This window comes from Vidua chalybeata, chromosome 11 (genome assembly GCF_026979565.1).
Source record: "Vidua chalybeata isolate OUT-0048 chromosome 11, bVidCha1 merged haplotype, whole genome shotgun sequence".
NCBI lineage: Eukaryota > Metazoa > Chordata > Aves > Passeriformes > Viduidae > Vidua > Vidua chalybeata.
Window position 1 is genome coordinate 14406120 of NC_071540.1, and position 15727 is coordinate 14421846.

General features: G+C 52.8%; 2 protein-coding genes and 1 non-coding gene across 4 annotated transcripts; all 3 read left to right on the forward strand.

Annotated features, from left to right (window-relative positions):
- Positions 1 to 4499: 4499 nt before the first annotated feature.
- LOC128793560 (C-factor-like) lies at positions 4500 to 8033 on the forward strand. 2 transcript variants are annotated; one of them, XM_053952853.1, is made up of 7 exons: positions 4500 to 4559; positions 5963 to 6060; positions 6435 to 6486; positions 6651 to 6838; positions 7142 to 7300; positions 7400 to 7519; positions 7828 to 8033. In XM_053952853.1, exons 2-7 carry the CDS (start codon positions 5998 to 6000, stop codon positions 7939 to 7941), a joined length of 696 nt encoding a protein of 231 aa, XP_053808828.1. In that variant the 5' UTR covers positions 4500 to 4559; positions 5963 to 5997; the 3' UTR covers positions 7942 to 8033. The 2 variants fall into 2 exon arrangements, with proteins under 2 accessions (XP_053808828.1, XP_053808827.1); XM_053952852.1 differs by lacking the exon at positions 4500 to 4559 and having other exon boundaries at positions 5440 to 6060.
- A 1674-nt stretch (positions 8034 to 9707) lies between these two features.
- LOC128793579 (C-factor-like) lies at positions 9708 to 12716 on the forward strand. The gene is made up of 6 exons (XM_053952884.1): positions 9708 to 9854; positions 10213 to 10264; positions 10468 to 10655; positions 11671 to 11829; positions 12184 to 12303; positions 12513 to 12716. Exons 1-6 carry the CDS (start codon positions 9708 to 9710, stop codon positions 12624 to 12626), a joined length of 780 nt encoding a protein of 259 aa, XP_053808859.1. The 3' UTR covers positions 12627 to 12716.
- Positions 12717 to 14249: 1533 nt separating this feature from the next.
- On the forward strand, positions 14250 to 14321 carry TRNAH-GUG (transfer RNA histidin (anticodon GUG)). The gene has a single exon. It is a non-coding gene; the product is annotated as a tRNA-His (tRNA).
- Positions 14322 to 15727: the final 1406 nt, after the last annotated feature.

The following is a 15727-nucleotide window of genomic DNA, read 5'->3' on the forward strand; positions in this document are numbered from 1 at the left end:
AGTCTCGGATTCAGTGATCCCTGGGGATCTCCTGTGCAGAAACAGTTAAAGTGCAGCCACAGCTGAGGGCAGGAGGAGCCTTTTCTGAATGGGAATATGAACCGTGAAAGAAAGGCAGCTCCAAGTATCAGTAACTGAGTACTTTCTGGGCGGGTGTGGGCATGCGCTTTTTTGCCTCTGTTCCCCATGAATGAAATAGAGGATTATCAATTCTTTGAAAACGTTGTTAGTTAACTGTTGTGAGGCTTCCAGCAGGTAATAATGGGAAATGCAACCAAAAAGAACACCAACAAATAATAACAAAACAAAAAAGCCCCAAGGCTTATCCAAGTGCTCTAGTTTCACTACGACAGGCATGGGAAACTCGCGCTGCTTGGTAAAGCACAAATCTGATATTGGTGAATTTTGGAGCGTTTGAGGGTATAAATCATAGAATCTTAGAATGTTTTGGGTTGAATGGAACCTTAAAGATCACCTAGTTCCATCCCCTCTGCCATGGACAAGGACATTTTCCACTAGACCTCCCTAAGAATACAAAGAAGTATTTGAGTTCACTTAGCTAAAAATCAAAACTAGTAATTCCTGTTATCAGCTCATTGATGCTGTAATTTGGTTGAAGTTTCTGCACTGTAAAGAACAAAATGCATATGGGCACATGTCCTTTGCACTGAGCTGATGGATTCATCATAAGTGCTGCTGTAAGTTACTGGATTTAAAAAAAAAATGCACCTAGAGGAAGAGGAGGAAACATCTTAATTAAAGAAAAAATGGTAAGTGGGTTGTTTTCCCCCCTTCCTTTTTACAAATATGGTTTGAAACCAGAATGAACAACTATGGTAAGTTTTAATTTCTACTGATAAAATACAAATGCAGCCCATTTTACTCGAACAGTGTCTACAGCTACTTACAGAACAATATGAGTTTTTGCTGTTCACAGACTGTATTTTTTCTGCTCAGCTGTGTGGGCAATGGGTCACATAATTTAGGCTGGCATGGCATTTTTTGGAGTAGCATGGTGCTCAGTTTTTAACTTCTTTACAAGGAGTAAATTTTCCATAGTCCTTTAAACACTTTTCAATTTAAAGATTATACTCACTCTTTCCTGCTTAAATGTCTTTCCTTAATAAGACTTAATGATTCTTTTCAACTGGATTCCTAAATTAACATTATCATTATCTATTCCTAAACTTGAATGTGCCTCCTTTTCTCACTTCAATACTTGGATGTTGCCGGAGTCTTCCCCGGATTTGGGTGACTCCGGATGGTGGTAAAGTCTCTCCTCCAACCCGTGCCTTCAAAGAAAGACTCAGTAGTCTTCAGTCGTCCGGTCTCAAGGCAGTTTATTGCACGTTATCTCAAGGCACACAGACTCCCTGGCATTGTCCCTGACTCTGTCTGTCCCCGTCTCTGGCTGTCCCCGTCTCTGGCTGTCCCTGTCTCCCCTCCCCGAGGGGCTGGTGCCATCTTTTATATCACACATTACGTATTAGGTGTTTATAGTTTTTTCCCAATGCCTACTACCTATGTTGAACAGTGACTTTCTACTCTAAACCAATCTGTGAGTGCCAACACCACCAAGAACATGGAGAATAGGAGGAAGAAAGAAGGAGGACAGGGCACGCCCAAATCCCTCCATCTTAGAACCTCTGACCCCCGTGTACAAAACTCAGACCCCCCTGTACAAGGCCTAAAACCCCCCTGTACAGCACTCAAAAATCCTACCTTTCACTTTGTGACTACTTCTATTATAATATCTAAACTTTTGTGATTTCTTGTTCTTCCTGCAAGGTTGGTAAATTGTTCCATGGGTCAAGCTCAAGACCACAGGGGTCCCTGGCCGCCTGCCAGGGTCTCAGAGGCTTCTGCCCTGGGCCCAGAACATCCAAGAGTGTCTGAGGGACACCTTGGGTTCCGACAGGATGTCAAACCAAGGCAGTCACAGGCTGATCATTTAGCCTGTGCCTCAGTGTTCCTGAGATGGAGCATATCTGCCATGTGTGACAGCCCATTCTCAGCCATCCCTGTTAGCAAATCTAATAACAGGAAAGAAATCTTATCTTGCTTGGTAGTTCTGAGGTCCCTCTTCATGGCACTATGCTGAAGCATGAAGGATAACCCAGCCACCTACCCTTTGAGGATTGGAGAAAGAAAGAATCTGTGCTGTCCCCATGGGTGCTGGCAAAGCAGTTCTGTCCCTGCTGCACACAGGTAGCTGAGGCGTCTTGGCTGCTATCACAAGGGGAATATCCCCAGAAAGTTTCTGAACCTGGTGTGAGGCCCCAGGCTGGCGCAAGGTCAAAACACAGTGGTCCAAGCAAGGTTGCATGGACAGTGTGAGCATTTTAAATCCTCAGTCATAGAATCACAGAATGGTTTGGGTTGCATGGAACCTTAAAGACCATCTTGTTCCAACCCCTGCCATGGGCAGGGACACCTTCCACTAGACCAGGCTGCTCAGAGCTCCCCCAACCTGGCCTTGAACGCTTCCAGGGATGGGGCAGCCACAGTTTCTCTGTGTAATCTCTGCCAGGGCCTTCCTACCCTCACAAGGAATAATTTCTTCCCAATCTAACCCTGCCCTGTTGTCAGTGTGAAGCCATTCCCCTTGTTTTGTCGCTCTATGCCCTTGTCCAAAATCCCTCTCCAGCTCTGATACAATGCAGGGGTCACCTGGACGAGTCTGCTTGGAAAACAGCAAAGCTATGACAAAGGTGCCATGGGAACTTCACTTGGGAGCTGCAGGTACGCTCAGGCTCTCGCCCCCAGTCCCTGCATCCTTTCACAATGGGGTGTCACTACTCATAGAATCTTATCATGGAATCACAGAATGGTTTCTGTTGGAAGAGACCTTACACATAACATAGTTCCAACGGTCCTGCCATGGGTTTCCAACCCCCACCAGATCAGCCCAAAAGAAAATTAATCAGGAAGGGTGGGTACTGCCCAGCTTCAGTTACAGTGCCGGGTTGGTCTCACCCCACCTCTCCGTGGGTGGCTCACTTACCACTATCTATTGATTCTTTAGCAAATGACTAATAGGTGATGACAGACCTGAATGCATTGTGAAGCAATGGACAAATAAAAATGGACAAAATCAGCCTGATAAAAAGCAGCGAGTTTATTTCTTATTTATAGTAGATTAAATGTGCTAAAACTAGTTGTGCCACACCCCTGTTCCCCTGGCAGGCAGAGAAAAGCATGTTCCTCCATGTTTCTGTCAGCAGCAGTGTCATTGTGCAATCACCTGGGTGACTGAGAGCATGCTTGTGCCTCCAGCAGCTGAGGGTGGAAAAGGTGTGACTGCATCTTGGAAAACTGTCTGCGAGTCTTCCCAGTGTGGTGATGTGAAAACAATCCATGGGTAAATGCAGCAGCCTGGGGGCTTGTGGGAGAAGAGCTAGTGTTTGTGAGGCCGCACCTTAAATCCTGTGTTCAATTTTGGGCCACTCACAGCAAGACATTGAGGTGCTGGAGTGTGTCCAGGGAAGAGCAAAGGTGCTGGGGAAGGTCTGAAGCAGAAGTTTGATGAGGAGCTGATGGGGAGCTGAGAGGGCTCAGCTTGGAGAAAAGGAGATTCCGGACCGTTATCACTCTCTACAACTCCCTGACAATGAGGGTGGAGCCAGGTGAGGTCGGGCTCTGCTCCCAAGTAACAGGATGAGAGGAAACAGCCTCAGGTTGTGTCAAGGGAGGTTTCAATTGGATATTAGGAAAAATTTCTTCACAGAAAGGACTTTCAAGCACTGGTACACAGGCTGCCCAGGAAAGTGGTGGTGTCACCATCCCAGAAGTGTTTAAAAAATGCATGGTTGTGGTACTTGGGGATGTGGTTTAGTGGTGGAATTGGCATTGTTAGTCTAATTGTTGAAATCAATGATCTTAGAGGCCTTTTCCAACCTAAATGATTCCATAATTCAGAGGACTTTAATGCTCATCTTAAGATTTAGACCATGCAAGAACATTCCAGAGCAAAGGAAGCGTCTGAATCCCCTCTTAGGAGCTGGACCAAGATCCTTTCCAGAGGCTTGGGGACAGCAGCAGCCCTTGTGATGAGACTGGGCTGCAAGGCAGTGAGACTGGTTTCTTTCCCCTCTGCCTCTTGGTGCGAGGCTGGACTTAGACTCCTGGTGAAGCAGTGCTTGTTTAAACTAATAATCAATAATGCAGTGTGTGGCCCCAGAGCAAAGTCAACATGAAAAAGTTACAGCTCCAAAGCAGTGGAAGGCTACACGAATGAGGTGACACAGCAAAAATAGGAGACTTAAAATGTTAATTATTTGTTTTCTGGTGCTATCTGCTTCTAAGTCACTGTGGAGGTTTCAAACAGGCTGCGGATGATGGCCTCATTGTCCACCTAGAGGAGGAAAACCATGGAAGTCTATTTGGAGGATTTGAGCTCTGGTGTGTCTGTTGGCAAGTATAATTGAGATCAGTGGTCATTGAAAAGGAAATACTGAAATTATCTATGGAGCCTGAATGCCAGTCCAGCCATGTGGGAGATCCTCAGTAAGAGATCAGTCTGAATCAGAAGCTGAAAGGTCCAAAGCTTTGTACTGCTGGTAAGTGGTAGGAATTCACAAGGGAAAAGAAGTGTCTCAACCCAATATGGAAAATTCAAAAAGTAGACAGAGATCCAATTAACCAAGGAAACAAAGTGGGGAAAAAATTAATTGCATGGAACTTAAGGAGAGGCTCAGACTTGGCAGAGAGAAGATATGGGATCGGCTCAGCATAGAAGCTGCCAGTGTGCACCTTCCCAAATGGGTTTGCACCCTGTGCAGGTGGTCCCAGGTCAGAGCAGGAAAGGACCTGCTTATCTCACAGTGTCTGCCAGCTGAGCCCCAGAACTGAACCCTAGAACAGCCAGCTGAACTCCAGGCTGGAGTGGGCAGGAGGAAATCAGCTGCTGCTGGAGCATGGAGACACACTGGGAATTGCTAGTGGGAGGAAGCTGTTCTGATTAATGCTGCTGCCAAGATACCCTGGGGCAGAAGGTGACATGAGAGCAGTGTTGTCTCCTTTGCTGCCCAGCAGCCTGTGCAATGGCTCTGGGACTCAATGTAGGAGGACAAGGGGTTGGCAAGAGGTTTCTGGGGGTGGGTCTTCACTTACAGTGGGGCAGGAACATATGATGTACACACACACCTCATCCAGCCTTGCAAACCTGGTACCTCAAGCATCACTTGAGGTACCAAACAGCACTGGGCTCCACTGGCAGTAGCACAGAACAGTCAGTGCCTCATGGCAACAGGTGAGGTGGAGAATAGGCTTTGTCCCAGGTGCCTGAGTCCTCTGTGGCTCTGAACAAAGGGACAGCTCAACTTAGGACTGCATCCCAAGGGATGGGGCACATGGCCTGCAGCATGGTGCTGTGCCAGCCATGCAGGTTCCCCACCCTTCTGCCAGGAGACCATGCTGGGTTTGCTCTCCCGCTCCACAGATCTTTTGCTCCACAATGAGGGAGAGGTTATTGTCTTGGAAGAGGCAGGAACAAGGCAGAGAACGTTTGCTCAGGGCCACCTGAGGCACAGCCTGGTACAATGTGCAAAGACCATCAAGCCCACAGGATGCTCATGAATGTGTCAAACCCACCTGAGCCATGGAGCTTCCCACATCAACCTACATGCTGCTCCCTCCCTCTTCACCCACAACTGCCCCACCTGGCTTATGGCAACAGGTTACCCAAGGAATGCATAATTTGCCTGGAAAAGCCAAGTGATTTTTGGTGTTAGGTAACTAGGATTGGTCCCCAGCCAGGACATATGTCCTGGAGCTCAAAGAGCTACCGCAGTTGCTCCTCCCAGAGAGAAGCCAGCATTAGTGCAAGCTGTGAGTGAGTGGGGTGGGACATGCTATAAGGAAATATTAGAGAGCTGGGTAAACAGTGCAAGCTGGAGTGAAGAGACAAGCAGCATGGCAGAGCTTTGTGTCTGCTCTGTTCTGGTGACTGGGGCCAACCGAGGACTCGGCCTGGGGTTTGTCCAGCATTTCCTGAGGATGCCAAACCCACCACAGTGGATCTTTGCCACCTGTCGGGACCCCAAGGGACAGCGAGCGCAGGTGAGGCCAGGCTGGGAGGCAGTGGCTGTGCTGGGGGATGGGAGCACTCGGTGTCAGGGGGAGATCGGACTAGGAATGGTGTTAGCAAGTGTCTGGAGCTTCAGTCAGGCACCTGTGGCCCAGGGCAGCTGGGCTGGTACAGCTATGTGAGCAGTTGTGCATGGGGTGTGTGGAGGGGACAGGGACACATGGTGTGTGCAGGAGCTGTGGAATGTTCCCCCTGTATCAGGATCAGGGCAGCTGGAGCAGGGTGCTGGGGACTTGGTGGTGCAGGGATGGAGCTGGAGGGACATGGGCTTTGGTTGGCTTTGCTGGGTGAGCCTTGGCAAAGCTGTTCCAGCCTGTTGGTACCAATGTTGTGACCCCTCTTTCAGGAGTTACAGAATTTGGCCTCCAAACATCCCAACGTGGTCATCATCGCTCTTGGTAGGTTCCCCCTTGCCCTAGTTCCTCTGGTGAATGCCTGGGCACTCATCACAGCCCTGGGAGCTCCACATAGGAGGCAGCCTTGGGGGGGCACCTCCTTCGGGGGACGCAGGGGACCCCAAACAAACACAGGGTCACTGAGCTCCAGTGTGATGGCCCTGCAGAAGTTGCCAATCCTGCCAGCATCAAGGCAGCTGCAGCCAAGGTTGGGGAGCACCTGGGGGGCTCCGGGCTGAACCTCCTCATCAACAATGCTGGAATGGTCAAGCCTAAGATGCTCGAGGCTGAAACATTGGAGGACATGACTGAGACTTACACCACCAACACGGTTGGACCCCTGCTGATGGGCCAGGTGAGTCCCCAGCACTACAGCACAGCTCCAGAAGGATCCCTTCCCATGTCCTCAAACTGGACATTACAGAGGGAGGGAAGGACCAGTGGGAGGGGATCCTGTCAATGATCTGGTGCCCCCGATGGGCTCTCAGTTGATAAGAAGCTCAAGGAGCCATGGGCTGGAGCTCAGGAACTGGGGCCTGGCAGGAAAGAGGAGGGAGGATGCCTCAGTGCTGGTGTCAGTGTTGCCACTGTGGAAGGAGCTTCTCCCCTGCCCTGTGCCATGTCCATGTGCGCTCCTGTCCCCTCTGTCTCCTTGCAGGCATTTCTGCCCTTGCTGAAGAAGGCTGCCCAGGGGAGCCCAGGCTCAGGGCTGAGCTGCAGCAAGGCTGCCATCGTCAACATGTCCAGCATTGGCGGCTCCATCGCTTCTTCCTTTGGCTGGGAGTTGATGCAAATCACCTCGTACCGCTGCAGCAAGGTACTGTCACACCTTTGCTTCCCCTGCCCTGCCCAGCTGCAGGTCCCCTTGCAGCCCCCCTTCCCCTCCCACCACCGTCCCTGCACTGTCTCCCCACAGGCTGCTCTGAACATGCTGAGCAGGTGCCAGTCCCTGGCGTACAAGGAGCACGGCATCCTCTGCATCGCTCTCCACCCCGGCTGGGTGCAAACTGACATGGGCAGCTCTGCCGGGCACACGGTAGGAATTCCTCCGGGGCGGGTCCATCAGAGCTCCTGTGCTGACTTTACATGGGTGGGAGTTGCTGTCCTGAGCCTCTGCGCACGACTTCCCTGCCTGCCCAATCCCTGCTGGGGCATCTCCCCCTGTCCTGGTCCTGGCTGCTGGGTGCTGGCTGTCCCCATCCCCTCAGTTCTCATCTCAGTCCCTCCCCCTGGGTTTGTCAGCTTTCCCTTTGCCTTGGAGCAGCTCTTTCCCCTGGCTCCAGCTGCTCCAGGGCCCTCAGCCAGGCCTTGGGCATGGGCTGCATCTCCTCCTCTGCCCCACAGCCCCCTGTGACAGTGGATGACAGCGTGCAAGGGATGCTGAAGGTCCTCTCCTCCCTCTCTGAGAAGGACACCGGCGCCTTCCTGGACTGGGAAGGGAACGTCATACCCTGGTGAGACGCCACTTCAGGATCCTGGCAGCCAAGAGCTACCTTTGGCACTGCTCCCACCTCCCCCACATCCTCAATAAACTCCTGCTGAGACCCCCAGCTCTGTTGTGCAGTGCCAGCTCATGGGGTGGCCCTTTGCAGATATCCCTCTCCTCCACTGGGGATTGGTGGTGCCCACAGCTGCCCCCAGCCCACGGCTGTCACTGGCATCCCCCTGAGTTACAACCAGCAGGTCCCATGGCACAGTGACTGCACTGTGCTCCCTGCTGGAGCAGGGCCCTTCTCCTGAGAGGAGAGAGATCTTCTGAGCCCCTGCAGGACTGGCTTTCCCCTGCCCAGGCTGAGCTGCCTGAGGGGCTGGGGGTCACAGGGAGCAGCTTCCCTCTCCCCTCAGCTGGGGGGTGCCTGGTCACAGGTGGGACAGAGGGACACACAGAGCTCGGGCAGAGCTCAGGGATCCTGCCCTGCGCTCAGACAGGGGGTTTGAGACTGGGTGTGGAGACAGAGCAGAGAGGCATCAGCTGGCAGAGTTTACAGAGGTGAGGGGTACAGGGGGACCACAGGAGGGTAGGGGAAGGAGAGAGAAGTTGCTTCCCAAGCCCTTCTCTTCTTGAAGCTGTACAGCCAAGCACCTCATCCCCATGTCCTGGGCAGCCTGGAAGAGGCACAGACCTGCCAGCACAACTCAGGGAGTGGGTGGACAAAAGAGGAGACATTTCGTAGGCATTAAATGGCTGTGGAGATGAGAAATGGGACTCAGTCCTGGAACAAAGCATCTGAACAACCCTCCTGGAAGGCTCAGTCCTGGCTGCTGCTGTCCCAGTCTTTGTGCTTCTGCCTGGGAGAACCAGGCAGGGGGTGGGTGGCTGGGGCAGGGGGTGAACTGTGGGCTCCCTCCCCTCCAGGGGCACCGTGCCTGGGACAGCATCTCCAGCTCCTCCCCTGGCACCTCACCTTTCTGGCCCGGTACGGGTACATGGGGGCCTCTGGCACGCGGAGGCACAGCCCGATGGAGCCCAGTTTGGAGGAGATGTTGATGACAGCGGCCCTGCTGCAGCTCAGACCCTCCTTGCCCTGGCTGCCTGCTCCATGAGTGGCAGAAATTCCTGCTGCAAGGACACAGATGCTGCATGAAGATGTGCCAAGCCTGCAGTTTGTGCCTTGCTGGAGTGCAAGGCCAGCAGCTGGTGATGTGCTGGCCATGCAGGTGCCCGTCCTTCTGCCCGGAGACTGAATCCTCTGGGTTTGCTTCCCTCCATGGGAGCCTTGTTTCACTTGACAGTCAGGGAATGGGCATTGGCTTGGAGGAGGCCAGATCAAGGCAGAGAGTGTCTGCTTGTGGCCATGTGAGGAATGTCCTGGCCCAGGGGACCAGGGCAGGGGGATCAGCCTGTTCCCAGTCTTGTGTGGGTCTGATGCAGAAAGTCCTTATGAAGGTGTCAAGCCCAAGTGAGCCCTGGAACTTCCCACATCCCTTCCACATGCTGCTCCTTCCCTCCTCACCCACAACATCCTCTCCTGGCTTATGGCACTAGGTCTCCCAAGGACAGCAGAATTTGTCTGAAACACCAAGGGTTTTTGCCCTTTGGAAACAAGGACTGGCTCCCAGCCAGGATCAATGTCCTGGAGTTTGAAAGGCAGGTGCAGTTGCTCCTCCTGGATCCAAGGGTTGGTGTAAGCCCTGAGTGGGTGGGGTGCCTGTGAAAAATGCTAAAAGGAAATATTAGGGAGCAGAGCAAACACTGAGAGCTGGAGCAGAGGAGGACAAGCGGCATGGCAGGGCTCCACATCTGCTCTGTTCTGGTGACTGGGGCCAACCGGGGACTCGGCCTGGGGTTTGTCCAGCATTTCCTGAGGATGCCAAACCCACCACAGTGGATCTTTGCCACCTGTCGGGACCCCAAGGGACAGCGAGCGCAGGTGAGGCCAGGCTGGGAGGCAGTGGCTGTGCTGGGGGATGGGAGCACTCGGTGTCAGGGAGAGATTGGAACAGGAATGGTGTTAGCAAGTGTCTGGAGCTTCAGTCAGGCACCTGTGGCCCAGGGCAGCTGGGCTGAGACAAAGTGTGAGCAGTTGTGCATGAGATGTGTGGAGGGAACAGTGGTACTTGGTCATGGAGTCCTCCCCATCCATTGGGTTCAGGGCAGCTGGAGCAAAGTGTGGGGTCCATGGTAGTGCAGGGATGGACCCAGAGCAATGTGGGCTTTAGCTGGGAAAGGCTGAGCCTCTGCACAGCCCCTCCAGCCTCTCCATGCCTACACAGTGCCCTCTCTTTCAGGAGTTACAGAATTTGGCCTCCAAGCACTCCAACGTCATCATCATCCCGCTCGGTAGGTGCCCCGAGGTGCGGAACCTTTGCCCCAGCTCCTCTGGCAAGTGCCCAGGCTGGGCACACCCCGGGAGCCCCGTGCTGGGAAGGAGCTGTGCCAAGGGGCTGGTGCCTGGGGGCCATCGGGCACTGCCACCTCCGGGGGAACAGAGGGGACTCCACCATGGGGACGCAGGCTCTGACCTCCCTGTGTTGGCTCTGCAGAAGTCGCTGAGCCCACCAGCATCAAGGCAGCTGCAGCCAAGGTTGGGGAGCACCTGGGGGGCTCCGGGCTGAACCTCCTCATCAACAATGCTGGAATTGCAAAGACAAACTCCCTTGATAATGAGACACCGGAGAATATGATCCAGACTTACACCACCAACACGGTTGGACCCCTGCTGATGGGCCAGGTGAGTCCCCAGCACTACAGCACAGCTCCAGAAGGATCCCTTCCCATGTCCTCAAACTGGACATTACAGAGGGAGGGAAGGACCAGTGGGAGGGGCTCCTGTCAATGATCTGGTGCCCCCGATGGGCTCTCAGTTGATAAGAAGCTCAGGGAGCCATGGGCTGGTGCCGGAGTCTTCCCCGGATTTGGGTGACTCCGGATGGTGGTAAAGTCTCTCCTCCAACCCGTGCCTTCAAAGAAAGACTCAGTAGTCTTCAGTCGTCCGGTCTCAAGGCAGTTTATTGCATATTATCTCAAGGCACACAGACTCCCTGACATTGTCCCTGACTCTGTCTGTCCCCGTCTCTGGCTGTCCCCGTCTCTGGCTGTCCCCGTCTCTGGCTGTCCCCGTCTCTCCTCCCCGAGGGGAGGGTGCCATCTTTTATATCACACATTACGTATTAGGTGTTTATAGTTTTTTCCCAATGCCTACTACCTATGTTGAACAGTGACTTTCTACTCTAAACCAATCTGTGAGTGCCAACACCACCAAGAACATGGAGAATAGGAAGAAGAAAGAAGGAGGACAGGGCACGCCCAAATCCCTCCATCTTAGAACCTCTGACCCCCGTGTACAAAACTCAGACCCCCCTGTACAAGGCCTAAAACTCCCCTGTACAGCACTCAAAAATCCTACCTTTCACTTTGTGACTACTTCTACTATAATATCTAAACTTTTGTGATTTCTTGTTCTTCCTGCAAGGTTGGTAAATTGTTCCATGGGTCAAGCTCAAGACCACAGGGGTCCCTGGCCACCTGCCAGGGTCTCAGAGGCTTCTGCCCTGGGCCCAGAACATCCAAGAGTGTCTGAGGGACACCTTGGGTTCCGACAGGCTGGAGCTCAGGAACTGGGGCCTGGCAGGAAAGAGGAGGGAGGATGCCTCAGTGCTGGTGTCAGTGTTGCCACTGTGGAAGGAGCTTCTCCCCTGCCCTGTGCCATGTCCATGTGTGCTCCTGTCCCCTCTGTCTCCTTGCAGGCATTTCTGCCCTTGCTGAAGAAGGCTGCCCAGGGGAGCCCAGGCTCAGGGCTGAGCTGCAGCAAGGCTGCCATCGTCAACATGTCCAGCTATGCAGGCTCCATTGAGGATATGTATGTGTGGGATTTTGGACAAATTGTCTCCTACCGCTGCAGCAAGGTACTGCCACATTTTGCTGGGGGTGAGCCCAGATATTTTCCCCTCCGAATGATCACACTGCCTTCCAACCTCCCTCTCAGTCTGTGCCCCTCTCTATGCTGTGACTGATCTCCTGTCAGTCCCTGAGTGCCCATCACAGTTCAGTTATGTGCCTGGCTCTGGGTCCTACCTCACAGGGACATGATACGATGGGACCTCATCTAGGCTGGGCATCTGCACAGGGATGGTGAGGGAGCATTGTGTACCCCAGGAAGTGGCCCCCTCTGCCCAATCCCCCCAGCTGTGGGCTCTGCACATGTCCCCTGGCAGCCCCCTTTCCCCTTCCTCTGCTGTGTCCTCCCTGTCTCCCCACAGGCTGCTCTGAACATGCTGAGCAGGTGCCAGTCCCTGGCGTACAAGGAGCACGGCATCCTCTGCGTCGCTCTCCACCCCGGCTGGGTGCAAACTGACATGGGCAGCAGAGGATCATATAAGGTAAGAGATCTCCTGTCCATGGTCTGGGAGAACCTCATAATTTAGGAATGCAGAATTTGCTGGGTTCTCATGCTGGGCTGTGTGAGAGTTCCTGGGCAGATACACAGGAGGGAGGGAGATGACTGACTGGGAATGCTTCTTGCCCAGAGCAATGATGTGTTTCAGGGCAGACCCCTGAGCACAGAACTGTTTCTCTCTCTGCCCCACAGCCTCCCCTGACAGTGGATGACAGCGTGCAAGGGATGCTGAAGGTGCTGTCCTCCATCTCTGAGAAGGAGACTGGTGCCTTTCTGGACTGGGAAGGGAAGGTCGTGCCCTGGTGAGATGCTGATTCAGGATTCTGACTGTGAGGACCTCTGCTGCTGCACCATGTTGTACCTGTCCCTTAGTAAATGACTGTCCACAAACAATAAGTAGCACTGTGTGAGCCTCCTTCCCTTGATCTTCTATTAACTATCCCTGAGAGAGTCCTCACTGGTGCTTTGAGAGTTCTTCTCAGTTATTTCTGCATATTATTGAGCTAGGTTGGTCTGAACATTTGCTCTTGTCTAACTGGGGACCTGGACACCATCCTGATAGGAATTTGTCCCTGGGCTCATCCCAGAGGTCTCCCTCAGAATGGCAGCACCACTCTACAATGACTCAGGCACTCCTCCCAGTGAGTCCTTTCTCGTTTGTCAGTTCAAAGTCCAAGCAGAGCCCTGCTCATCGTTAGCTCCTCTACCACATAGGTCAGAAAGACAAAACCTGACGTGATCTTCCTGGCTTGCTTATGCCCTGCTGTGTTCCTCCGGCAGAGATCAAGATAGTCAAAACACCAATGAAGACAAGGTCCTCAAACGGGAAATCTGTAAGTGCAGTCTTGAGCCCTCTCAGGGATGGGAACCTATTCTGTGTTCCTGTTAAATCCTGTCTGTACCTCTCTTCTTGGCAGCTCTGCTCCCTGTTCCAAGCTGGCGTGTGGAGGCAGGACAGGCTCTTGGTGTTGTGTACATTTCCATGGGGCACACGTGGCACTGGAGGCTCTGTGATGAGCAGAGATTCCCACAGGCCCTCTGGGACTCACCGTGGGGCTGATGGAGTGGGGTGTGGGACCAAATGGGCACGTGGGGCCTTGAGGTCCAAGGGGACACCAGGGATCCCCCACTGTATGTGCTGTGGTGCACGGAGGGATGGGGAGGAGGCAGCAGGGGATGGTCCCCAGGGGGCTCTGGGCTGCCTTGGATGTGGAGCAGGGAGTTCTCACCCCCACTGGGTCCTTTCTTCACCACCAGTGCTGAGCCCAACCTGCACCAGGGCCAGGAACAGCAAATGCAGCTCTGGAGTCACCAAAGTGCAATTCTGAAGGCATGAAACTGGGGAGCAAACATGGAGAAGGATCATTATCAGGCAGGGAAGTGTCAGTGGGACCCCGGGGATGGTGGATAACAGGGGCCAGGGACATTCTGGATTACCCAGACCTCCCTGACCGTATCCTTCCCACAGCACCACTTATGATCCCCTTGGAGATCATTGTGCCATTTGTTGTATTTTTAACTGAATTCCCTCAAATTTGTTGTATCGCACAGGATGCTAAAATTAATCAATTAATTCTTCACCTCTTGTATCACTCAGATTTAGCTGAAATTATTATAACCCTGACTTTGCTCCATTGTGGGATGATGGCCCCACTGCATGAGGCCCCTCAACAGCGCTGTCCTTTGCAGCAGTCTCATTTCCTGGGTGCCATCCCAGCACTGCCAGTGATTTGCACACCTTAGGGCCCCGTTCCAGATTGCCAAGGCTCTGAGCTACAGCATCCGAGACCATCTGGAGCCTCCTTAATTAAACAGGATTTGTTGGCCAGGCTGTGCTGGGTGTCCATGCCGGGGAGGGCACAGTGCAGGGACTTTCCTCACCGTGGTCCCGGCAGGTGGCAGGACCCAGCAGGTGGCAGGATCTCATCTGCTGTGATCGTATAGTGGTCAGTACTCTGCGTTGTGGCCGCAGCAACCTCGGTTCGAATCCGAGTCACAGCAACTTTTGTCCAGAGCCGGCAGGGAGGGAGGCAGCTGTGAGGGGTCTGAAAAGCTGCCATGCCCTGGGAGGGGGCCACAAGCTTGGGTGGTCCGAGAGTGACCAGACTCATACCGACAATGATTTCCTGACCTGTAGTCACTGTGCAGTCTCTTTCAAGCGAGGCTGCAGTGACACTTCTGGGAAAGCACTCCAGCTTCTCCATTTTCCAGGCAAACCTGAGAATTTAGAGGCATTTGCCCAGCCTTCCACGTTCCACTTCCTCACAGTTTTGCAGAAAGAGGACCAGAAGATGCTGTGGGGGCCCTGCAGAGTGAGAGGAGGTGGGAGGCAGCAGCTTGCTCAGCTCCTGGCCCCCAGGGCATGAAGAATCTGCCACAGCAGAAGAGGGAAGATAACCAGATGAAAGTCCTGCTGCTGGCACTCCCTGTTCCAGGGCAGCAGGATTTTGGTTGCAGGACCTCCAGGGATGCTTTCACAGCAGAAGCAAAACCCACCCAGAGCTGAGGGGTGACCCTGACAAACTGTAGGTCTGGGAACTCGAGGTCTCAGGGGCACCAAGAAGCAGATGGAGATCTCTGGGTGCACCAGGAGACGCTTTAGCCTGGAGAAGCCTCTTAAACTGTTGCCTTTACCCTTCTGGAGCCTTAATGGAGTCACCCTGTCTGCTTGGACTTGGTGCCCTCTCCTGACAGCCGCGCAGAGCTCACTCTGGTCGGCAGCTTTCAAAGGAGAAGTTACATGAGGCGTGGCACAGGCTGGTGGTGAAGGCACCACCCAAGCAGCGGGTCCCAGCCCACCGCTGTTGGGGCATCTGGAAGCAGCAGGAGGCTGCAGCACTCAGGCAGATGGGTTCAGGTATCTGCAGGGCTGCTTGGGAAAAGGAGAGGGTGGTTTTTTTTTTTTTTTTTCCTAGCACAAAATAGATTTATTTTCTTTGGTATCTTATCCAGAGCAAGAAATGAAGAAAAAAAAAAAATCATTGCACATTTACTTTTAGGATTTGCGGTTTATAGGGCACTTACTTGCATGACTTCACACTCCTCCAACGTTCATTTACTGAAAACACATATCTCTTTACTTAGGGAGAAGCTTTACTTAGGGAAAGCTCAAAAAGCATTTTTCCCTTCTAAAGATAAAATAGGAGGAAGAGAAGGAAAACATCTGGAGAAGTTACCCATTAGCAGCAGCAGTGCCTGCCCCACTTTTACCCAGCTGAGCAGTAGAAACCCAAGGAAATACATAACTTCTCAGTCCTCTTTTTTTTTTTTTTTTCCCATAGAAAGTCAGTGTGATGTGTAAGGCCACTAAACTTACCTAAAAAATAATTTACTGTGCTTGAACAACTGATGTATGTCCAAGTTGAAAAGCATCAAAACATTTTTACATAGGACAGGGGGTGTTTTTC